Source organism: Charadrius vociferus, unplaced genomic scaffold, assembly GCF_000708025.1.
Source record: "Charadrius vociferus isolate BGI_N301 unplaced genomic scaffold, ASM70802v2 scaffold163, whole genome shotgun sequence".
NCBI lineage: Eukaryota > Metazoa > Chordata > Aves > Charadriiformes > Charadriidae > Charadrius > Charadrius vociferus.
Window position 1 is genome coordinate 5,348,234 of NW_009648332.1, and position 25,462 is coordinate 5,373,695.

Below are 25,462 nucleotides of genomic sequence, written 5' to 3' on the forward strand. Positions count from 1 at the left end.
TCCTCTTTTCTCCCCCCCCGCCCCCCAAGTCACTATTTTGACCTGAAAGTGTATATTTTCTGTTGGAGTACAGAGAAGGATAACAACAAAAGAAGAACCCCTGAAGAACCGTATACCTCAATATTTATGTTGCACTTTGTTTTGAACCAAGCAAGAGAGAGGGCATTTCTTTTGTGGAATTGCAGTTCGGGCACTGACAGGATATAGTCACTCAAAAGCTTCCAGTAATGCTTATTTAGTATTTGCATTGTGGTGGCATGTGTCCAAAAGAGAGAGCAAAGGAAAACAATAGTTGCCTGCTCAAGAGCTGACATCATAGTATGAAATTTAAGTACTTGTTTTTGTGGTTTTGTTATTAATCATGGTTCTATGGAGGGGTCATCCTGTAACTCCAGCTACTGGAGTCCTGTGAAGCAGTGTTTGTAGTTCAGCCTTGGTAAGTTTAGGACTGAAAAGTCATTTCTCCCCCATCACGTAAGAGTGAAATTTGTCTGAGCACCAAATTTTGGCTTGAGAGTTCTCTCAGAGTTGCCTTTCATTCTTAAGTCTCCTGTATAGCAAGCGGCAGGTCCATTTGTCTTCAGCTTAACACAAAATTTGTTTCTTCTGTTGTAATTCCTGAATTTGTTGTCTATTTTACTAGCAATGTATTTTGTAAGGTTTGGGACTGCTCAAGTATTTTATCTGGTAATAAGGTTTCCTTGTCTTATTTTATGATGGCCTCTTAGGTGCCCCACAAAGCTGTTCTTGCATTGTGGCATCATTTGGGATCTTAGTCAGACAAATTGAAGAGATGGATCTGGCAACTTTTCCACTTGGTTGGAAATCCACAGCATTGCTTCCTAGACAAGGTGATAGGCACAGAGTTGAGCTGCTGCCAGAGTTTGTCAGAAATTGATTTCTGACAAAGCATGTGAGCATTCAGGGTCATCAACCAAAGTCAACTCGCTCACCTATGCAAAAGCATTAAAAATGTAGAAAGGATAGAGCTAACTTTGCAGCCTTGAGCTGATGTTCAGTGATGATCATGGCAAAGAATCCATGTACTGAATAGCATATTTTAGAAATCTTATTTCTTCTTTCATGCCACTCAGGACCTTATGACCAAAAGACCGTACAAGCAGCTGACATAAACCAGGCATGATGCTGTATGTGATGAGGGTTACCTTGGTTTTTGTTTTCTGGGCTTTTTTTACTCTGTTCAGCTAGAGGCAAATGCACGTAAGATAGATCAGGAGAAAACTCTCCTGTACAAAGCCCATGATTTTTCCTCTTTATCTATCACATACAGCACTAATGTGTTGCTGGCCTTCAGAAGCCTTCAGACATCCAGTCTGAAGCTGTAGACTTGTGGCACAATAGAACACAATACTTGAATGTTTGAGAGTACCTTGGAACAAGTGGGATTTTTATCTAGCTTTGCTCCCAAGACTAAATGCAACAAAGAACACGATTTCTGGTGGAAAGTCTCAAGTGTTCCTAAGCCCAGCCCAGGTACGTGTCTGTTCACATCCCCCACCCCCATTTGAAAAGGTGGCGATGCTTTCTTCGATCTGTTTCTGTGGATTGGGTTTACTTGCCTAAAAGCCAAATCTCATTAAAACCTTGCACAAAATCAAACATACAGCCTCTCCTATGGGCTTACAAAACAAAGCCAGTGATGCAAGAGCTCTTCCCTGTCCCAGCTCTGCTGCATCCCTTCTGACCTTCCCATGGCAGAAATGACCGGTCCAACCCCCTTAGCCTTGAGATGGCCGTAGTCTGTGTAAAAGACCTCCACAAAAGTCTGGACCAGTGGTTCCTGGTGCTGTGTAGGATTGGTGGTACCCACTCTCTTAGGCAGTAGAACAAACCCATAAGTTTGCCCTGAGGTCTGAGCTGGTGTCTCCAAACACCCAAATAAAATACGTGTGTTGGGCTGCTGCTTTGCACAAGGGAATGGACACTGCTCAGATAAAAAAGCTTAGTCCTGGCAGCCCCTTTCTGTTGTCCATGGTTGCTCAGTCGGAAACAAGGGCCGGAGACAGCCGTGCAAAAATGGCTTTCAAAGCGCGATGATGTGAGGACCGTAAATTGCGTGAATAAAAATGCACTTTCCCAGAGTCAAAGTCATAACTTCCCATCACTTCCCAGAACAAGTACTGTCTGCTATATTTATTAGGTGGGATTGTGTATAGGCAGTCTCTCTAAGTGTGTTTATTTTGAAGTCATCAGTTGTTCAGTAATCTCAGGCACCTCTGGGAGATTTAACTCAGATAGAGGTTTAGCCTGGAGGTCGTGGGGTCACTGATATTAAGATAGAGAGAAGGAAAGGAAACAGCATTGTTTTTGTGGCATTATCTGAACAGTAAGGAAAAATAAATTCAGGTTTTAATATGGCTTTAACCTGACTCTGAAGGAAATGGTCTACAAATCCAGCCAACGAGCAGGCGGCTGCGAGGAGACCCCGCTTCTCTTTAAGTTTGTTTTGAGCTGCCCGACCAAAAGCCATGGTGGTTAAGGCTTGATTAAGCAAGACTTCTCTAGAAAGCTATTTAAGTGGTTGCAGTTTTCCTTTAGCGTATTCAAGTGTTTGAGTTTCTAATTTTAACTTCCCTCCTAAAATAAGAGTTTTTGAGTTGCTTTTCGGGCAGTAGTTTGAACCCAGGGATGAGCTCCCCGCCAGCGGTGGCGGCGTGCTGGAGTCCAGCTGGTGGCCAGCATCACCTCTGAGTCCCAAAGCTGCTCAGAGGCAGAGAGCAGGGACATGAACGTCCTGACACTAATGAAATGTGGGGTCTGGTGCATGAGGGTCCATCTGCTGTTGTAAACTCCAAATAACTCATTCTGTCTCATGTGGAGTCTTCAGTGTCTTATAAGAAGTGAACTCGTACCCTGGGCTTTTCTGCAGCCTAGCACTTATATTCAAGGAATATATAGGCAATTTTCTTTAAGACATCTAACCTTCTGCAAATGTGACTGAAATCAGCTAATAGGTTCCACATTTATTAGGAGGAGACAGACGGACAGATCCAGAGCATTAATGTACAGGACTGGTTTCCCCAGGAAATCAGAATAACAAAAAAACTCACCAACCAAAAAAGAAAAAAAAAGGCATTGGGAGTAAAATAAGGATTTGTTTATTGCCTTCTTAATATTTTATCATAAAACATACTGTCTTATCCTCGGGGTTTGTTGGTGGTTTGTATATGTGTGTGCCTGTGTGTATACATATTTTCATATACGAAAATCCAGCGACATCCATTGTTTAACAAATCAAAAATGAGGAGGATTTTACTAAAAGCATTTTGGGAAAACCTCTGCTCTCAGTTTCCCTGTCAACGTTTTTCTAAGCTTTTATTTTTATAAGCCAAAATGTTTAGAATCCCCAGGAAATCCTGGGATGAACCATTTCCTCTTCGAGCTGTAGCCCTTAGGGGAAAAAGAAAAAGCTCAGATCCTTTCAAAGGTTAGAAATTTTTCAAACTGTGTTTTTTGCAGATTTTTTAAATTAGAGAAAAACTAAGTTAGGAAGATGCCTAACTGCAGACTGTGGTGCTGGAAAAGATTGATCTCTTTGTAGAAAAGCCTGAAGAAACCCTTAGATCTGGACAAGGAAATCTTTTAGGCTTGGATCTTAATGGGGAACTGATTGCCGAATTGAGGTACAACAGGTTCAGTTGAAAGACCATCTTTATATTTTTTAAAAGTAAATTAAAAAATAACATTTGCTTTTCCTTAACCAATTTGCGTATGCTAGTTAGCATGTAACCGGTATAAAGAGGCTGTTAATGCCCTGGAGATACAATTATTATTATTATTATTATTATTATTATTATTATTATTATTATTAAATCTCAGATCATATTTGTTATATACCTGAGGTTTTGCAGGAGTAAACCCAATTGACTCTTTCCTTTCCTTCAGATAAACTTCAATGGAAATCATAATTTTAAATAAGAACTTCCATCCTGCAAATACCTAATATTGTTAATTGTTATTGTTACTGTTGTTGTTAATTAAATTGTTAATTTTAAACTCCTCTGGGGTTCACCTCTTAAAGTGGGTTCAGTTGCTTAAAGTTAAGGGAAGTAAGAATCTGTGTCACAGACTGCAGCCTGGCTGGAGCTCAGCATGGGTTATTTTACCCAGATTTGGAGGTGATGGTTATTCTTTGGGATGGGTCGGGCACTGCTGTTATAAATGAAAGAAGCTGAAAATGGGGTGAAACGTGAGGCTGAGGGATGCGGGAGTCTTTTCATGAAAAATGACGCATAAGTATAGTTTTTCAGAACTCTGAATTTGCAGTCACTACATATCCCATTATTTTAGAAAAAGTGCATTTTCTTGTTTATGTAATTTGTGACAAACTTGTCTTAATTGCTGTTCTTCTGATTTATTCCTCTACTTTTTATCAAGTTTCTTCGGAAGGTGCTTGGAAAGCTGAACATGAAAAGCACAGACTTGGTGGTTTAGTAACTGATATAAATAAAATATAGCATAGTCACACATATAAAAAGATTTCTGGTAGTTCTTGTGAAATCTAGGAGCATTTTTGGTATGTAAGGAAAAAAATATCAACTTCAAGGACATTTTTTTTTTTTTTTTGTTACCTAAATTTACATAGTAAAGTGTGCTTCTGCTTTGTTGGTGTTTTCAGGTTTGGGATGGGGACACTCAAGTAGTCTTCTGAGCAATATATAGGTGTTGTGAAGTCATACTTTATGCGGAATATCAGAGGGCTTATAATAAGGTCTTCTGCTAGTAAGGGACCTTGCATCTGACTCCCCTTCCAGTTGGGAATGCCTAAAGATCAGCCCTTGTTACTGTGGGCCAGGATGGGTCAATAGACTTCAGGTGCAGGAGATTTGTTCAAAGTTTGGCCCTTGAGGCTTTGCCGCTTTGATTCTTCATGCCTTTAACTTCTCCCCTGTTTTTCTTGTGTGCATTTCTACAGGTGCTGTTTGCTCTAAACCAAACTCTGCTCCAACATGAAAGCCTCCGAGCAGGTAGTTTGCAGGCCCCGTATACCACTGAAGATCTCATCAAGCATTATAACTGTGGAGACCTGAATGCTGTCATATTCAACCATGACACTTCTCAGGTAAGAAAAAGTGTTGCAGGTGGGACAGCTAATTGAGATCAAGTCAGCGGTTTTAATAGCGATGTCCCGGTCATCGCTTTGTACTCTGTCTCCTCTTTCCCCTCTATCTTTTGATGCTCTGTGTTTTCTTTCCACACGTGCCTCGTTTGCCGTGTGAGAGACTGGGGTTTCCTTGGTATTGCTTGTGCTCTGGGGAAGGGACTGCCTGGAAATCTTTCGTAGGAATGTGCTGGAAAAAAAGTTAGTTATGGATGTTTGCGAGGCTGTTGAATGTAGTCCCATCATTAAGGGCGGGGGAATCTTTGTAATATTTGAGCTTATATATGAAAAGGAAGTGAACCTTATGTAAATACTCTATAAAGTAAATACCTTCTCAAACATGTCATAATTCAATAATTTTGTATGTGTCTCAGGCAGCCCTTCAGTCTCTGTTTATCTTAGTTATCCAATGCTGTTAAAAACTCTCAATGGAGCAGAAATCTGCTTTCTAGACCAGTTTGATAGTTCGTGGCAAACTGAGATTCTCATTTAATACGTAGGTTCCTCTTTCTCCTTTCCCATTAATTCTATGGAAACTTGGTCTTTGGATGTCATCCCTTACCTCTCCTTTTTTGATAAATGCTCCCAGGTTCCTGTCTCAGGTGCAGTGACTTACTTGGAATGGACCTGTATAAGCTTTGGCAGACACAGTATTATATATGTTTTGCCAATGAAAGTCTATTAAATCATGATAGTCGTTTACCATTAGCAAATGCAAGTCAAGGATAACTATGTGACTTCAAGAGAGAACTGAGAGTAAGCTCAGTCTGTTGATTGAGGCAGAGCTCTCTGAGACATCTTATCTCGCCGTTGCTATCTTGATCTGCACAGGGCTCTGTGGGCCACTTGTTTCTCAGAGGAACAGCTGGGAAAGCGAGGAGGGCCCCAACAGTCTCCCAGCCACACTCCGTGACACGGGTGTTTTCCCAGAGGTCTTGTGTGCCCCTCTGAGAAGTTCCAGGTAGAAATGCAAAAGACGCTCAGCAGCAGCTGGAGCTGCTCTTCTATGTCACCTACCACAGAACTACCCTGCCCCTCGACAGGAGCAGAAAGACATCAGCTTGGATGATCAGAGGTCACTGAACTCTGGACAAATAGTTGTGTCTTCTCTTTTTCCATATTCAGTTATCATTTTCAAACAGCAGAAAGAGTTGTTGATGGTAATGAATGGGACAAACCCCCTTTGCAGTCCTGCTTAATCCAGCCCTAGAAAGTGAAGCACCGCTTTAGCACAACTAAGCAGGACATAACGGGGTGATTAACGTGGCAGTACTGAAACAGAAGTCTGCATAATACCAAAGCTGTCAGAGCGGTTTGTTCTGGACAGCCTTGCACTGGAAAGTAAAGGGAGAAAGCAACTCGGGTAGGAATACGTCTCTAAAGATGGGTGGGCTGTGTGAGTCAGAAAGGTAGAGACCTCATGACTTTAGAGGATCCTGGAGAAGTCAATGGTTGTAACTATTCCTGCAATGTGAAGGCACAGCACACAAGATAAACACATCATGATTTTGGAGAAATAACTCTCCAAATGTGGTGGTATATTTGCCATGAATGCAAAGAAAGGACTACGAGTAGGTGAAACCATGAAGACAGTCCTGGCATGTGAATGTCCTGTGTCGTCTTTTAGTCTGTGTCCATGTAATTTCTCCACCAATGAAGCCTTTGTCCCTGAGACAAGTTGTGGCCGTTCACACTGGTTGCATTGACTCGCAGACATCTGTGATTTGTTGACACAATGTCCTATAACAGATCTGTGGGTTAGACTGGTGAGGAACGGACTCCTGCAAAAACTTCTTTATCCCTGCAAATTGTTGGATCAAATGTGAGTTTAAAAACAGTGGTAAAGAAAGAAGAAAGAAGCCAGCAACCAGTCAGAGTTCAAGCACTGGTGTTAGTCACGGTCCCAGAGTGCACACAGTTGATAGAGATTATAACGCTTACAGGCCATGGAAAATTAAAATCCCTATATGTATACTAGTCCCTGCAGAACTCTAAATGTTGTGGAGTATTTTCCTCTCGTGGTTGTTGTTTTTAATTTGGGTAAAGAGTTTTTTTTGTTTGGTAGTGTTTTTATAAACCAGCTTTATACCATTTATTTTTAATTGCAAGCAGAACAAACTAGAAAATTAAAACCTAAAATAAACTCCCTATTCAGGTCAACTTTTGCCAATTGTGGTAATTCCAAAGTTTATTCTGTGTGGTTTTTGCAAGGATGATAGACTCTCTCTGCCATAGAGAAGCTTTGCCACTTGGTTACTAAATTAGATTAGCCTGGCTTAAATATTACACATGAAGCATCCCTCATGGGATCTTTCTCTCGAGACATTAAATGTAGGCACAGGGATTTATTGCGTGCTGAGAGCGTAGTGCAGGTCTCATCAGGTGACAACAAACGATTGGCCTACAAGTGCAGAAAAACTATAAATATCCTAAGTGAGATGTATCGTCACTTAAACTTCAGGGTAGGTACCTGTGCCAATCTTGGGAGACAAGAGTGTCATAGCGTTTTTAGAAGGTCTGCCCATTCTTCCATGATATCCAACTGCGGGCCCAGCTCTTCAGAGGTCTGGAAAGTCCTTGGAACTGGTACCATTAATGCAATTCATATAGGAAGGAACAAAAGATCAGGAATGGAGTCGTAAGACTCAATGCTTATGTGAGCGGTGGAAGCCAGCAATTCAGCTCCATCCAGCGGGGGCATGGAGACCTGCAGAAGACTGTGACTCTCACTCCTTGAGGTTTCATTTGGGGGCTGTTTATAAGGTTACTAGTGCCTGCTTGTCCCTTGAAAGTTAGCAGGAGCTGCAAAGTGAAGGTGAACCTGTCCATCAGTTGCCTCAGTTCACAGCCGTTGGTTTAGGTCAGTGTAATGAACTGGGAAGTAGCTGAGAAAGCCTAACGTAGCTGCAGGGACAGTGGGGGTGGTCATGGCGAGGAGTATGTGTCTAAGTGCAGTAACTAAATTCCTTTAGTGGGAGTCTTAGGAGATGGAGCATCTTCAGTAGCCCGCTGCAAGATGCTGAGGTGCCTTTAGAGAAAAACTTATCCTGGAGCAGAAAGAAGGACCAGAAGTGGAAAAGCTAATGCTGTTGACTTGAGGTGTTACGGATGAGTTTCTTGAGCCTCTTCAGCCTCCCTGAGGGAGTTTGGGAAATCTGCAGTCTTGTTGACTCCCATGGCGTTTGGGAGGAGAGGGCAGAGTTCCTGGGGCTGAGACTGTGCCAGGGGTTGCACGGAAGGGACGGTGCTGGGAGGAAAAGTGCAAGGAAAGTTATTTCTGAGCCTGAAGGCACAGAGCTTGGGCAACAGGTCAGAGCACAGCTCCTTTGGCACCCAGGGACAGGGACATGGACAGGGACAGGGACAGGACTGCCCCAGGGAGATGCTGCCCAGCTTGGGGTTGGGAAGCCCAGCTTAGCCAGGGTATAGTGCTTGATATGGGGGGTGTGAGCAGGCCCCCAAATCCCTGCCGTTTTCCTGTCCCAGAACCATCAGCACTGATGACAGTGGAGGACTAAACAAATCCTTCTCAGTTTCAGGGGTTTGGGGGTTGGTTTTTTTTTTTTCATTTTAATTAAGAACAGTGAAAGGGGGAAACACCTCTGCTTTCCTGTGGTTATATTACATTCTTCATTCCTTTTTCTCTCTCTCTTTTTCTTAAATTTCGTTTCCAAGCACCATTTTTCCAAACATATAAATCCTTATTTAAACTTAATAAAATTTTAAGGGCTGAGTTTATTCAGTTAGACTATGACCCAAAAGTGGAGTAGGAAACATCTCTCCTGCTTCTACAGCCTTCTGCAAACACTTGATTCTCTTGTGACTTCTGCAATCAAGAGGCTTACGTTGGAGTTTCTGGGCAGAGAGTCAAAATGATACTGAAGAGAAAGTATTCTAAGTTAAAGATAGGCTAGGCGTATTTTCTGCTTTTTCTTTAGACGTTTCCCCCTCCAAGAAGTCATAGTTTCTTTCTCTCCTTTTGAAAAAACTCCTTTATAAGTGAAGAGGCATTGGATTAGATCAGCAGCTTTAACGTCTGTATTCTGTCTGACGCTCTCATGAGGGAATTGAGGTCGCTATGTCCAGATACGTTAAAATTCAAATAATCTGTTAGTCCAAAATCAGAAAATGATCGACCTGCAGAGAATACTTTTCTAACCTAAGACACTTAAGAAATTGCCTAATGACCTGAAGCTTTGGTGAGGAAAAAGTAGGGTACAGAACAATTTATCGGATATTTTGTTCCTTAAGTCTGATGTAAAAGTCTTTATTTAAAGATTTTGAACTGATATGTCTAGAGTTTTGGGTTTAGGGATATCTTGCATCAGTTACTTCCTGTGGTTGGTTTTGAGATGTTCAGTTTTTCAAGGACAATTCTGTAAAGCAGATTCATCTTTGCCAGCTTGGAATGAGCTGGGTCCCTGTTTCCTTGAATTCTATGTACACTTTATTCCGAGGGAAATCGAAAAGCCGAGGCTGAGATTTTTCTCCTTCAACCCTTCCCAAAAACTATACCTGTGGTCTCCAGCTACTGTTTCTCCTCTTCTGTCCTCAGCCATTCTCCTGACCTTAGGATGGGCTCCTCTCCAGGAGAAGATGGTTTCTCCTCTCTTGTTGCCGATCTGGTGTATCAGAAGCATGCAGCTACACTGCTTATTTTATAGATGGTTTTCTTCTGGCCAAGTCCTGCTGCTTGCATATTTGTTATTTGCCTGTCCCATTTAGGGTTAACAACACAATTCAAGAGTCACACCTGCCACTTAGAAAGCATCTTTTGTCCAGACAGGCTTTATGTTTTGCGTGTTTTTTAGACTGTATTGAAAGCCCATTGAAATAATGGAGAATATTTCCACGCCTTCAGCAGGCTTTGTATGAGTCCCAGTGGGCCCAGCCACCAGCCAGATACCAAAAGGGAGAAATCAAGTTAGGCCAGTGAATAACCCAGATTACAGGCTCTGTGCATGCCCGAGTACAACGATCTTCTTGGTGCCAGGAGAGGTGAAGTCTTGGCTTCATCCTACACCGAAAAGCAAGCTACGCCATGAAGTTGCTTGGCGGTCACCACAGCCTGCAGGTATGTCTCAGGGGGCTCAGGGCTCACTGTGCCTCCTTCTTCAAGCTGTGTCCCTCAGAAACAGCTGAGCTTTTTGTATAACTTACTGGAATGATGTCACCCATATCTTGAGTTACGTCTGCAGTTCAAAACGCTGTGGATTCATGCTGAAACACAGTGTTTGGGCAGTGGGTGTTGCCTTCTGAAAAGCATAGGATGGTCCTGAGAACACGATGTTAGAGATCCATGTGCTAACACCATGTCTGTAATCAGCCCCACTAAACTAAAGAAGAAAAGGTTTAGTGCATCGCTTCCCAATCCACTTGCTGTTTATAAATCGCCAGGTGGTGTTATGTACTCCTTTAAAAATGTTATCATCCTGCATTTAAACCTGTTGTTTAAGATTTAAGGGTCCTGATAATTCTAATTACAACATTAACTTGCCCCGTTCTCATTCTGGATAAAATACAACTGTGTTTCTGGCTCACTTCTCAAATCAATGAAAACTATCTGCGGAATGCCCCAGCTTCAGGAACTGCAGAAACACACAGCTGAGACCATTAGATAGAGTGTTGAATGACAAGCAGACCTAATTTGTCCAAGGAATGGAGTTTTATCTAGGGCAAAAGAAGATAAATCCATAAACCGAAGGCACAGCTATTGTAACACAACACTTTGGAAGCATCTTATCGTTTTCAGCTGTAACAAAGTGCAGGCGAACTGGCACAGCCTCTCGTTCTTCCAGGGAAAATGATTATAAGCTTTCCAGCGAAGCAAGTGCAAGGTTGTCCCGGGCGCTGAGGGTGCCGGTCCCACGAGTTTCTCATTCTGGGTCCAGGCGAAAGGTCGCTAACGCTTCCAGGAGTGTTTCTTAAAATGACATTGATGGCAGTCCAGACGCTGACCGGGTGTCTGGCAACACGTGCGCTCATCGCCACCTGTGCCCCGATAGCAATCAGAGGACGTCTCCCACCTTCTCTTCTTTGGGCTGTAGCACAGGACGCTGCTGGAGATGTTGCCTTCCTGTAGTTCAGAAGAGCTCCTGTTCTGCCACTGTGGGATTGTACCATCTTTCCACTCGCACCTGAGTTACAGCTTTGTGTCTTGGTACATTTTGAGCGTTTGGAAGTAGAAAACCAGAAGTGCAGCCAAAATTTTCAGAGTCTAATTTTCATATTATGTCAGAACAGGATTCCAGATTGGAGCAATATTATATTTTGGCTTATGTGTTTCAGAAAATTGGTTACAGATCCAGATTGTGAGAGTTAAGTCTACTTGTTGATGACAGTGCTGGGGAAAACATTGCAGAGATTATTTTTTTATTAACAAATTGGAACATGCCCAGATAATTTTCATGCTACAGGTTTTGAAAATAGGTTCCTTCTTGAAAATTTTCATTACTTGTGTGCATTTAGAGTTTTCTTACCTTGGAAGTTCCTTCCTTCCTCTTTCCAGTTTCCATGGAGAAAGCAATGGGAGACGAGAGAAAGTCAGAGAGAAATTGGAACAAGACATTTAAAGGCAAAGACTTTTCTTTCAAAGACTGCTATGTTATTAGAAAAGGAACTTATTCACCTACAGAGAAGAACTGATTTACATTAAAACATTTAAGGATTGTTGACTACCTGTATTCGTTAGTAAGGGAATAAACTATGAACGAGAATGAAGGAGTGATTGGTAAAAACATTTGGAGTTCAAGGTAGCAGCATGCTGCTTTCTGTGCATTGCTGTATGTTTGCTGTAAAGCATTTACTATCCCTTCTTTTTAAAGAGCTGGTTTATGAAGTGTTTCTTGGAAAGACTTGTTCAAGAGAAATGAAAAAGACTTGTTAGGTTTTTAAACAATATCTTGTGGGTTGAACGTACAAAATGCTTTTTCTCCCTTTGTATTTTATCCAGAAGATGTATTTGTCACGTCATTATGACAGGGAGGGGAAAAAGCAGGATGAAGGGGCAGTTTGGTTTTCCTGACTGACTTGGCAGGATTAGTGTTAGACATTATCTGAAAAGTTTGTGTTCTTGGGTACTCCTTGACACAACACATCTTGGCCTGACATTGTTATTGTGCATTACCCAATAGCAAACACCGTAGGTCAGGTTCTCCAGTGTAAGGTGTTTGTGGTCTTTGATGGTGACTTCAGACGTGGATCTTCTCTTCTCTCCTCTGAGAGAGATGATTGCTGATAAACCCAAAGTCAAAGCTTGTACCGTTCCATCAGCTCAGATGCAAAGAAATTGGTTTCAAGAATAACTTAATTTGTCTCTGCTTCACTGTCTTCATCTGAATTACTCCTTATTTTTCTCCTGACTGGTCCCCCTTCCATTTCTGAATTCTTTCTTTGAGATGTTCTGCATCTTTACATCCTATACTAGACCTCTCAAACAACCCCACCTTAAAAAAAAAAAAAAATTAAAATTAGTTCAAAAGTCATCTTCCCATGTGTTCCAGATGCCAGCATGACTAGAAAGCTTAGGCTGGCTGGACTGGGGGTAGCCTGGAGTTTTGCTAGGACCAGACAGGAGGGCAGGGCCATCTCCACACAGCACTGCCTTGTGGTCTCGGCTCCGGAGGTCCCGCGTCCAGTCCACCTGCTGTTGTGTTATTAACCAGCTTTTTGCTCCATGCTAAGTGATGTGATATTCTGCAAACTATATCTTTTGGCTCGCACTTGTCCTTGGGTTAAAATTATATTGCAAACTTCACACAAACATTCAGGCTTTCCCGAACATCTTACTAAACAGGGATGGGAAGAAACTCATTGAAGAGCCCTGAGCAATATATATTCGAGACAACCAAACCTGAGTTTGTACCCGCTACTGACCAGCTGTTCTCCCACTGTGTAACAGAAGACAAAATGAAAAATACCTTTGGAAAAAGAATTGCAATGCTTTAATAAACCAACCCCCAAACCAAACCTTCTGGCCGCAGTTTTTTCACTTTATTGCCCTGCTTTGCCCTTTGATCAGTATCTTTACTTGGGTGTCATGGCAATATAATAGGTGATGGTTTTAGTGTCAGAACAGAAAAAAAAAAATTATTCTTTGTCAAAGGAAACAAAGCATTTGGAAGGGAAATAGAAAAACTTGAACTTTTCCATATGTTTCCAAGCTCGTGAAAGCTGGCCTCAAAAAAATCCCGATGTTAAAGGGATTTTAAATGGGGCGGGAGTATCATTAGGTAGTTACGATTTACCCTCCCCACTGAAACCCAAACCTTGATTTGCGTACAGTGCAGGCTTGTCCTTATTCAATTAATGAACAGGTCCCTGAAATCTGGTCCTAAATATACACTGCATAGTTGGGTGAAGCTTGCAGAAAGGGGGCCGGGATCATTGTTCTGGCTGTGTTTTGTTAAGATTTCTTTAATCAAAACACTCATTCAGATAGAGAGGCCGGCTGCATATTTTGGCATCGCTACCAAGGGGAGCAGGGATGGGGTTGGGGTGGGGAGGGGTTGGGGTTGCTGGTACTTTCTGGTTTTTTTCTGAGTGCTTGGAAAGCAACTATTTAACTGGTGTGGAAAAACAAATAGAAAACATACATAGAGGTCATGACTTCTCAGGGATTTGTTGAAAGTCTTTTTTAACAGGGATAAACGTAGCGCCCCCCAAGCTGTTTGTGAGATGCGCAGCCAATCCCTGTGGCCTTTCTGCTTTTATTTTTTTCCCTTTTTTTTTTTTTTTAAAAACATGCTTTTTCTAACCAAATATGCGGGAGGACAAGGTAGAACCATGCAGGGCACAGTGCTGTCGTTTGGCCAGGTGCCACCAGGGAGAACAGCAATGGCAGGGTGGGTTTGGGGCTCCCAGGAAGGGTCTCCACGCAGGTGCAGTGGGGCTGAAGCTGCAGGGACACCGGGTGTCCGGGCGCCCCGGGGGCTGCAGCCCACCCTGCCTTGCAGGCAAGTTTACACTCAGGCCAGCAATGACTCCTACAGCTTTTGTGCCACCTGCAGAGCTGGTTTTTAAAAGTATCATGCACTACCCATAGAGACTTCACTAGCTTTCAGCCCACTTTCCCCCTCCACATCTTCTCCTATTTGTAATTTTCCTCTGTTTGCAAATTTAGATGCTCTGGTGGCTCATAGACCTGAACTAGCCAATTTGAAACTCAGTTTCAAAGACCTCCATTTTCACACCCAAGTTGCCACACTGTGCTGAGAGGTACCCAGGCCAGCTTTAAATTGGGTAGACCAATTACAGAAAGCTTGCTGGCGTGAACCGCAACGTATCCGCAACGTATATGGATGCCCAGCAGCAGTGTGGGTGTGCAGGGACGAGCTCAAGCCAGAAGATGCTCCCCAGAGCTGGTCCCAAGAAATCTGCGTGCTCTTACAGTGGCTTTCCTGGTGCTCTTGGACTTTATTTCCTCCCTCACTTCCCTTCAAGCAAAAAGCATCCAGATATTTTCATTGAGTTTCTGATGCCCTACACTATTGGTTTTGTGAGAGGAGGATCTTCTCCTCCTTTTCATTGCTATTTCCAGGGAAAAGGGTCCAGGGGCTGCTAGCCTCATGCCTCTTTCCTCTGAGGAAGCAGGTGGAGGAAACGACGCGTTGGAAAAGAGCGTTTGGGCTCGCTGGGATGGCGGTGTGAGACACCCTTACCTCAGCCGCTGTCCCAGGAGCCTGAACCCCCCCACTGTGGGATGGGAATGGGGACCTTATCAGTGCAGCCCATCCTGGTGAAAGGAGTTGTCAGCCTTCAGCTCAGAGAGGATTAGACATGACTAAGCTGAGCAGAAATACTGGAAACTGCAGCAACGCGTCCCAGTTCCAGTGAATCAGAGCCAGAAGATAGTTCAGGGTTCATAAGCCCGTCTCCATTAGGCCACTGGTTCTCAAGACCGCACTTTCCACCGAGGGAGAGCTGGCTGTCCCTTTGCCTTGCAGTTTTTCTGGGCTGTTCCCTACTTTTAGAGGTTTGGGACACTGCAGATTCCTGCTAAGCCAAAGGACATGATGGAAAATCCGTTCCTGCTGTGGAAATGCTGAGTTGGTCCAAACCCCAACAGTGCTTCCCGCAGGGCTCGGTGGCAGGGGGACGGCTGTGGCCGGGCAGCATGGGTGGTGGGCGAGCGTGGGTGGGAGAAGTGCCACTGGGTTTTTGACATGTGCTCAAAACTTGCAAGCCTCCGGCTGCAGTGAGAGTTGTCCCTGGGAAACTGCTCCACTTTCTGCAAAGGGGTGGGAACAAAACTGGACGAGCCCAGACTGGGGATATGTTTAAGGTTTTGGGGACTTCAAATCAGTCTGAGTCTGTATCCAAGTTTGGTTGCAGGGTATGCTTCTATTAAACCATTTTAGCAGCCCAAAACCTACCAAATTGACATACCTATCCTGACCATGACCTCCAAAATGTGCTGGATGTGCCTGTAATATACTCTCAAGTCCCATCTTAGGCAGATGTTTTCCCTGGGAAAGGGAAAGGAGTGATGGAACTGACTTACCTTGGAGATCAAAGACTCCTTTTACAGTCCACTTAGGCTTCTAATACATTCCTTTAAATTTTGGTGCTTAAAAAAAAAAAGTCATAATGGGTTAATCACAACATTCCTGAACTGGACACATTTTGCAAAGCTCCTTCCTGGCTTCCCTTTTCCATAACAAGCTGGAAGCTCATCTCCTAGGCAGCTGCCAGCTTTAGGCTAAAACAGATTAACCAGACGCCTCTTCCTTGGCCAGTGAAGGTCTCTGTCAGGATGGAAATTCAGGAGTCCTGGAGGAAAACCAGTCAAGTCGGCAGCAGCATTCATCTCTGCAGCAGCCACGTCCTCCTCGTGGAGATGCTTGCTCTCGCAGCCCATTCACTTTGCACTATTTGAATCCTTCGTATCAGAGGCTGCAGTAAGTGGATATTGCTCTCCCAGATGCCAGAAGGGTCCATAAATCATAGGGAAACAGGTGTCTTCCAAGTCCAGAGCAGTATATTTTGCAGCACTGCAGTAAAAACCACAATGCCCTGTCAAGGCTGGTTAACGGGAGGGCATCCTCCCTTCATAAACGAATGATAACTCGAGCTCAGATGTCAGCCTCTGACCCAAGGAAGGCTGGTGTGAATTTAGGGCCGTTCAGTTTGTCGGAGGAGCTGGCAGGTTTTGGGATGCTGCTTTGGCTCCCTGGCAGCCCCCGTAAGCCGTGCTGTCAGCTCTTGAGATCCTTATCAGCATAGTGCTGTCAACCGTATAAAAGTTCCTGACCTGCGTGGTACAGGGAAAATCCTTCAAAGCATGATCCTGTACTTGTCTTCTGGCCTCTGCCCACGGAAAGCTCATAAACTAGAAGACTAATAAAGAGAACGCAATCTTTATCATGTTTTAAGAAAAAAATTAATGCAGTCAGCGTGATCTGGGAACAACTCCCTGCTAACAACTGGATATAAGGATTACTAGCGCGGAGGCTGAGCCCTCCTGTCAGGGAAAGATGGATGGGGTTTGTATTGAGGTGCTGGACTGGAACTCAGGAAGCTGATGGCCAACTCTCCGCCTTGCCATAGACATCCCTTGTGACCCTGGGTGTGCCTCCTCTTATTTTGTCTATTTAGCCTGCGAGCGCTCTGGGGACAGGAGGAGAAATAAGATATTTTTATTATTAAGAGATTCCCCTGCAAGGATTAGTGATGATATTGTTCTTGCGGCAGTCTGGAGTTTGGACTGTGCGCAGGAGGTGAGGCTGGAAAGCCATCAGTTATCTGCTGATTAGGACATAGTGGGAGAGAGGAGTCTCAGAAGGCAAAAGGGTCGACCAAGACATAGGAAGATGATGGCAGGAAAAGTTTTCCATGGCAGGAGTTGGTTTCCCATTTCCCTGTCTTACCTTCCTCTTCTCCATCTGCGGATAGACTTATAGTTGAAGACCACCTCTGCCCGCACGCAGGCAAGAAAGGGCACACAGCCCTTTATTCTAATGTTGGTAGTACTGTTTTTTCATTGACATAGTCTGACAATTTGAATGCACATTCCAGAAATAGGCTAGCATCACTGGAACAGAACGAGGCTAGAAAAGGTTATCAGAGGATTGGGAAATGTACTGTATAGGAGTCGGAACGATAACAGTATTCCTCCACATCTGATTGTGATTTGATACTGGACGGAATCTAGAGTAGTTCCACTGTAGCCAATAGATCCAAAGCAGGAAAAAGAAAATGTTAACCAAAGTTGATGGTGCTTATATGTGTCCAAAAAAATTATTTGCAGATAGATATTCGCAACTCTGGCACAGGGCCTCTGCCCAGAAAATTTGTCCAAATATTAAAAAATAGTAAATAAGAAAATGTACTTAAATGTAGTCCAGTGTTTGAATTTTCAACTGAACTTTGGCAGTAAGCCCTAAATGTGATAAAAGACTCTGCACCAATATATTTGCTTTTCTCTTCTTTTTTTTTTTTTTTCATTTCTTTCTGTCTCTATAGACAAAGCAGACAGCATAGCATAGATCTTGAGATATGGCTGATGCGTTTTTCTAAGCTAAAGTATGTTGTTAGCTCTTATGCTAATGACTGCAGCAGAATCCCAACCTCCTTCCACAAAGTATTTGTGGGAAGAGAGGTTACCGCTGAGCATCGTCTCGGGTTTTGGATCTTCCTCTGGGTCTTTCAACAGCTAGATTCAGCCAGTGCCTTGTGTGTAACATCTGTTCTCAAGTCGCCAAGTCTTGCTGTCCCCATTTTACAGATGGACTTTTGAGAGACAGGAGGAATAAAGCCAAATGCTTCAAAGATACTTAGTGGAGGTTAAGTGCTGAGTTCTCTTTGAAGGTCTAAACCCAAATGACAAGCTTGTGATCATGCAAGAGATTTGTATTGCCCATGGGAGCAGAACCATTTTTTCAGGGTAGTGTCATAACCACTCCACAATCCTTCCTCTTTCTTCTTCCTAAAGCTCCCACTGACTTCAAAGGTGAAGAATTATGGCCCGCATCCCACAGCACTGTGAGCTCGGACGTGTGTGCAGAGCTTTACCCACACATATATTCCATCAGGGATACTGACTCAAGTAAAATTACACAGGCAGTGTGGAGGGGAAGAAATTTCTGCAAGACTGGGACTTAACTTCTTTGCTGTTCTCATATTCTCTTCCTTATGCCTCAAAAGCTGAACTAAGAAAAGCAGGGTGTACCTAAGGACTGAGTTTGGGATCCATCTATACTGTCCATAGGAGAGCTGTAACCCAAAGTAAATGGGAATAGAAAAAAGAAAGAGTTCTGGCTGATTCAGTCAAACAAAATAGTCTTTCTTCTGAACACCTCTGAATTGAATAGATTATTGAATTTTCAGGGGAAATATGTGGAGAGAGAGAGTGTGTGTGTATGAGTTGGTTGGACTCTCAGAAAACTGCATGGCTCACAGAGACTGGACAGAAAGAATCTGTTTATCTCTTGTTGCATGTATCCACTACAAAGCGAGTGTGCCCCAGGTGATGGATAGCACTGTGTTTTTCTGCTGACCAACTGCTGCTCTCCGAGACGAACAGCAAATTTAGAAGTTAAGGTGTTTCAATAGTCACATAATCCACCCCGCTATACATTTAAATACTAGTAGCAGGATTCAGCTATCATCAGGAGGTCAGTCCCTAACGCACAGGCACAGCAAATGTCTCATCCACTCACTGTCAGTTCAAAACAACAAATACCTATCATTAAAAAGTTGAAATTAATTTTTACACTGAATGGAAACAAAAATATTTGATAGAGTGGAAGAGGGAAGGTGCATCCCTCGGGTGCATTCTTTAGCCCATCCCTTTAAAGCAACAGATTTTCTTTTTTCAAAAAAACCCTCCAACCCTTAAATCCTGGCGTCAGTTAACAGCTTCCTAATTGCATGCGACTGTTTCTTGACTTCCCGATCCCTGTCTGGTGGTTAGGAATCCAAAGGGTTTCTTAAATCAACAGGAGCAGCTGCCTTCTTGAAGCCAGGCATGGTGTATGTCACCGACTGTGGAAAGGATCTGCGATACAGGGAGGAGCGGAGGTGATTAATGGGGCCGGTGTCGTAGCTCAGAGTGTGGTTGCACTACTGTGTACGGGCATACTTACTTCAATCATTTATTTTCTGTCCTCTGCCATCCACACGCAGGAGCATAACTGCATGTTTTGTTTTTGCCAATGATGGAACAGTCATTAGAAATACAGGAATGCAGAAGGTGCAGCAGGACCTGTAGCTGATGATGTGCCTCTAGAAGTGATGCTTTCCTCTTGTTCCTTAGATAAGCATGAGAAATGCTGACAAAACCCGTTCTTTGGTTTTAAATTTCTCTCTTTGCCATTGGCAACCTCTTTCCCACAGAAGAGAAAGAAAGGAGAGAAAAAAAAAAAGGCAAGTAAATTGCTGCATTTTGTGGACTGTATTTTAGGTTAGGTAAAGGAGGGGAAACAACCTGGGTTGAATGTGGACGTAGGGTTGCAAGTGCTGGAGTTGCACAAGCTGAAGGAAGATGCATGCCTTCTTGGCAAAGATCATCTTGCTCAAGGTCTGAACACAACTTCTGTCCTTGAGCCATGTAGACCTCCAGTGTCACAGCTTTCCTCTGGCTGCAGTGGGATGCACAAAGCCATTCGATGCCCCGGCACTGCCGCTCCCGCTTGCTGTAAGAGCAGGTTGTCTTCACAACAGGCAATGCTGTACCTTGCTGTCCCCAAAGCATCACAGGTGGTTGGAGACCAGGTCCCATCAGTTCCCAGCCTTCACTTCCCTTCAGCCAAAAGCAGGGAAGAAGAGACTTCTCTTATGTGGGTGTTGAGCCTTTGGATGTTCCCAAAAAATTTCACCTTCCATTTCAGTCTCCGAAAGCTCCTGGCTCAGCGATATCAACCCATTAAACACAGAGCCTCAGTACAGATGAGATACAAAGGCTTTTGATACTTGCGTGGACCAACTGATTTACAGCTTTGTGTTGCAGAGGACATTGCAAGTGTAAAATGGCTCCACGTTCCTCAGACTTTATTCCTACAACAAAAATCTCTCCCTGCCCTTCACCAGGAACTGAAGCCACGACATCCTTTGCTGCCGTAGCCAGCAGCATTCTACCCCTCCGACGCCAGCAGGCTGCTCCTGCGGCCCCTTGGGACAAATGCACGTTCTTGCCAGACGTGGAGGTAGCTTCCTTGTGTATTAACAGGAACCGGGTGTCTCCGATGGGTCTGGCTTAATGGCTTATTATTTGTTGAGTGCTGGCAAACGGCTAAACTGAGAACAAGGTGCAAAGTACTTGCACGCTCTGAGGAGTTCACAAGATGGAAAGCTTTCCATGCGGGAAAGCCCAGAGGAAGGAATGACTCAGGGTAATGCAAATGAACCCTTAAGGAGGGATGCGCCATGAGTACGGTGATTTGGCAAAGCAGGTTGGGAAGTTGTAATGTGTGGAAAATCAAAGGTCCACCTGGTCCACGTGGACCGACAGGCTAGGGCTGGTTGTTGTTGGCAGCAGATGAACTCCAACCACATGGGATTCCCCAGCTCAGGAGATGTGGTGCCCATTTCTGGCTGTCACCCAGCTGGGTACAACCTTTGGTGGGAATCCAGAGCAAGGCCTAGACTTGTCCTTCTTCATGCTGAGAAATCTCTGCTATTCTGTCCCTGACATGTTAGAAGAGCTGTAGGTGAGGCCGCCGATGAAAAGGTTTTAAGGAGAGCCACTGGGAAGATGGAAATTAGTTCTCTCCATAAGACTTGCTGAGAGACAGTATGAGTGAAGGGGGTGGCAAGAAACAAAACTTGTTCTCATAAAATCATGTGGCCAAGTGGGACGGTAAGAGGTGGGCTGAGAAATGGAGACTAAAGACAAGTTTTAGAAAATGAGTACAGGAATTTGGTATAGTAGAAAACCAGAGAAAGAATTAACCAAAGTAACAGAGTCCTTGCATCAAGTATTTCAGCATGGTGAGTGAGGGATGTTCCCCGTATGGGCTGTGCATGCAACAGCATTACCACCGACTCAGATTAACACTGGAAATCCTGGCAGCTTTACATGTACCCGGGGACTCAGAAATCTGAATCTGGATCTTGCAGCTTAAGCTCCTTTCCAGTGGTGAGGCACAGAAAATCGACAGAAGGTGCCTGGGTCCTGTTAGCAGTCATCAAACACTGTCCACCTACAGCACTTCTCACTGCAGGGCCCGTAGGCTCCCGAACTCTCATGTTAGACCTTGGACTCTCATCTTGTCAAAACAAGTTGCCTGTCCTAATAATCAGAAACTTCTGGCTTGTCTGTCTGCTATATTGGGTCTTGGCTCATTCCTGGTTCTGCTGCCCTGACTTGAACGGTCCTTGGGGTTTCCACCTTTCTTCTGCACCTATGAACACCTCTCCTTACAAAAATGGGGACTGAAGGAGCAGGTCTTATGGAAATCCCTTTTGCTCCTTGGAAATATCAGGAATGTTCCAGGGATTTATGTGCTGCAATGCATGGTCTTCTCCAGTGAGACCTAATAGCATCGCAAGAAAGATGCAGGGGTTTACCCCATTTACATCTTCCTGTGCCTGGATTTGCTAACCTTTCCTACTTTTTTAACTGTTAGATTAAGAGCATATACAAGCCAAATCTGGCAGTGCTTACTCAAGTTCATGGTGACCTAGTCTGAGAACAAATTACAGGATTTGTCCTAGTATTAAATAGCCAATGAACTGTGTTGAACAAGCAGAGAGTAAAGGTTTTAGTAACTCACCCAAATGTAAAGCCTAGAACTACATTCTGCTGAAGCAACAGAGGAAACTCAAAATTAATTTCAGTTTCATTTAGCAAAATAGTAGTTTCACTTAAAAAAAAAAAAAAGCATGTTGGTTGGTGATATGTTTTTTCTTTGTAGAGTTGCTAGCAACCTCACAAACTTCTTTCCTCTAGTGTTGGGTTGTTGTTTTGTTTTGTGGGTGTTTTTTTATGGTGGTGATGCTCAGGTGGTTTAAATAAAGCTAGATTAAAACATCCAGTGTTTTGCGTTTTACTTAACCACTGTCACCTGAACTACTACCTCTCTCCATTTCAGGTCCCTAACTTCATCAACACCACGCTCCCACCCCACGAGCAGGTGACGGCTCAGGAGATAGACAGCTACTTCAGACAGGAGCTCATCTACAAGAGGAATGAGAGGATGGGGAAGAGAGTGATGGCGCTTTTAAGGGAGAACGCAGACAAGAGTTTCTTCTTTGCCTTTGGAGCAGGTACGGTATGAATTTCTCTGTTTTGCTCGGTTATCGTGATTTGGAAGTAAAGTGGTTTGAATGCTTCAGGATTTTGTCTCTGGTCCTGCAGGAAGGTTTCTTAGGGAACCTGCTGGTGAAGCAGAAAGGTGTGTGTTTGTCAAAGCCCGCTTCTGAGATGCAGTGAGTCGGTGTAAGAGGTGGGTCTGGGTCCAGCCGGGCAGCAGACCGGCTGCACTCCTTTGCTTTCCATCAGATTGTAGAAATATGAAGCTATTAACGCTTTTCACGCTGTTGTGTTTGTTCCCTTCTCAGCCCAACCTGTGGGCTGCTTGGGTTACGTTTGCACCATGGTTGCGTTTGTGGCCACAGGTGCAGGAGATGGTTGAAGTGCCTTTGAATTTGCAAGCCCGGGTACCGATGGCAGCGGCCGTGGGAGTACAAACCTTGCTGTGCCATGGGCATGTGTGCGTGGGTTGGAGTGCTGGCCCGGGGTTTCAAACCCGTCGGGGTTGCTGCAGTTAGACTTTCTCAATGGGTGACCTAACTACTTTGGTGGTGTGTCTGTAGAGGGTGGCTGGCTTTGGACCTTGAACAAGCGCATGAGTTACGTGTGTCGCTAAATACCAGCATTTTAAATCGTTAAGTAAAAATCCAGTGCATCCCTCCGCCTGTTTTCATTCTCTCTGTGAAGTCTGCGAAACAAAGATGTCTATAGTATTTCTGTGAGTCTGACAGTACATGCTACTGTCCTTTTTCTCCCATTTTTTGATTTTATTTTTCCTTTCCAATGGAATTCACATTTGTGTGTGATAAGAGTATAAATAATAACTGTTCAGGCCCCAGTTCAGCAGACTCCTGAGCACCAGCTTAAGTGGCTCTTTGAGCTCCCTCGACTTCAAGGCAGCCTGAGATTGTTGTGCTGAGAACCGATCTGCTCCTCCTGCTCCCTCTCCTTGACAATTTCTCATTTTTGACAGAACTTTGCTTCTCATCCCATGGCTATCGCTATGAACTTTGGCAACAACTTGCCTTTCCAATTCCCTACTCACTTCAGTGGGAATTTTGATTAAGGACTGCAGGGTTTAGCAGAGATATGTGCATTTTGATGTATTTATTTTTTGAGTGTATCCAGACTGAAGTTTCCCAAGCTTATTTCATCTCAAGCTTGCCTGATGTTTCTGTCTGAGGAGTTCTGCTTAACTGTTTTTACAGTAGGAACATACATCATGGTGGTTCATAATTGGATAGGGATTCATAACAAAGAGCTTGTCTTAAACCTCACTCCATGGGTTATCAGAGATTATTGAACATGATGGTTTTGATGTAGTCTCCAGTTTTGGAAGTCCCTTAGCCAGTATAGACTGGAGCTGGGAGGGTAGTCTGGGCATCATTGCCCGCTTGCCCTGCTCTGTACACACTTCTCCTGGGCATGTGTTACAGACCATGGCTCAAGGCAGCATCCTGTACTACATGGGTCATGGATCCAATCCACTGCAGCTGTTTGTATGTGCTAATAACAGAAATGAAATTAAGCAAAATTATACTAATTACACATTGCTTTCCATAGAAAGTTGTGCCTTAAGTTGTGGGAGATTTGAGCTTTCATTCCCCATCCCTATTGGAGAGCATCTACCTGAAACTCTGGGGCAGCATCGCTTGGGAAAGCTGGCTCGTAAAGAGCAAGTCCCATTTCGCCCTTTACTCTCCAGTTTTGGCGATGTTGAAAACCTCCTTTGTCGCTGGGTTATTTCTTTTTCCCAGCACCAACTGCAACGAGACAGAGCAGACACATGCAGCAGGATTTTATTGAAAACTGGGGCGCGGGAGACGCCAAGGCAAGCTTTTTGTTTTGGGTGCTTTGTTCCAGCATCCCTTTGGCCTTTCTCACTGAAGCGGGCCATCCCTGCAGGCCATCCCCACTTTAAGTACAATTAATTCCCCCTCTCTTCTCTGGGGTGTTTTTCTCTTCGTGCAGTAAGTACTGAGAAATTTATTAATTTTTCAATGCCAAAACTTTTATGTGGCCGAAGTGCAAGCAAGTTCATTTTCTCATATGATTCAAATGTAGTTTTTCTCCTGAAGGTTTTTGTTGGGTTGTTTTTTAACGCACTGAATTATAAGAGTGGCTTTTTTTGGTACATTTTGTATTTTGCATTCTTATATCTATTTCTTGAATGTTAAGGGGTTGGTTTTTCTTTGGTCTGTCACGAATTCAGATTGTTTTCTAAAACCTTGAGGGTTTGGTTTTGCTTTTTATAAAACTGAAGGGTGTTTTTGATGAAAGTTGAGGCTTTCGCATATCCCCATGGATTCTGAAGTGCAAAATTTTAGGAATGCACCTTTGGTTAGGACAGGCACGATGGAGACTGCAGGACTGCATTTGCTCTCAGAACAGTGTAAGAGTTATTTGACTTCATTGAAGATCCTGTGTATTTAAGACTGACATGCTAGAGGGGAAATAATTTGTAAGAACATGTTCTGGATAATGTACTCTGAAAGGTATTGTTCTTATGCTGAGCATGATCTCTGCATTAAACTGTTTATTTTACGGATATTGGAACTAATGAATAAATAATAATTTAATTACATATGTATATTATGAGTTGGTTTCCAAATTTCATAATCTCCAACGTAGTTTCTGGGAAGGGAAGAATTGGATAAAACTGTATTGGCAAATAAAATTAGGACAATAAATATTTTCCTAAATAAGAAAATAAGCCTGTTATGAGACAAGCCCCTTGGAAAAGCTTCACTAAATGCGATGTTATGGACCTGGGCTGCTGTAAGAGGGATTTCCAAGCCCTGCACAATGATTCATTTGGACTCGGTGGCCTCCTGTAACTCGCAGGTATAACCGGAGCGATGAGGTTTGGGGACAGGGTCCTGCCCTGAAAGCAGCCCTCCTGAGGTAGAGCCCCACCAGGTTCCTCCAGTGGCCTCACCTTATGGAAGCTTCTGTAGGGAGGTTCACCTGGCTTCTGCGCCGCAGCGTGTAGCAATGGAACCTCTGTTGCTCTGCTGGGGCACCATCCTCAGCTTGATTTAAGATCTCAGTGCCATGGGTGGGTAGTTCAGTAGTGTCTATCGCTGCATTATTTTAATGAGCTTGGCTAAGCCAGGAGACGTGATGCAGATGTCTTTGCAAATTACAAT

At 43.7% G+C, this 25,462-nt stretch overlaps 1 protein-coding gene across 1 annotated transcript in view; it reads left to right on the forward strand.

The window, feature by feature from the left end:
• TRABD2B (TraB domain containing 2B) overlaps positions 1 to 25,462 on the forward strand; it is a 299,956-nt gene that overhangs the window by 158,829 nt on the left and 115,665 nt on the right. The window contains exons 3-4 of the mRNA XM_009884835.1: positions 4,937 to 5,083; positions 22,153 to 22,327. Coding sequence (XP_009883137.1) covers positions 4,937 to 5,083; positions 22,153 to 22,327 — 322 coding nt within the window. The remainder of the gene's footprint in view (positions 1 to 4,936; positions 5,084 to 22,152; positions 22,328 to 25,462) is intronic.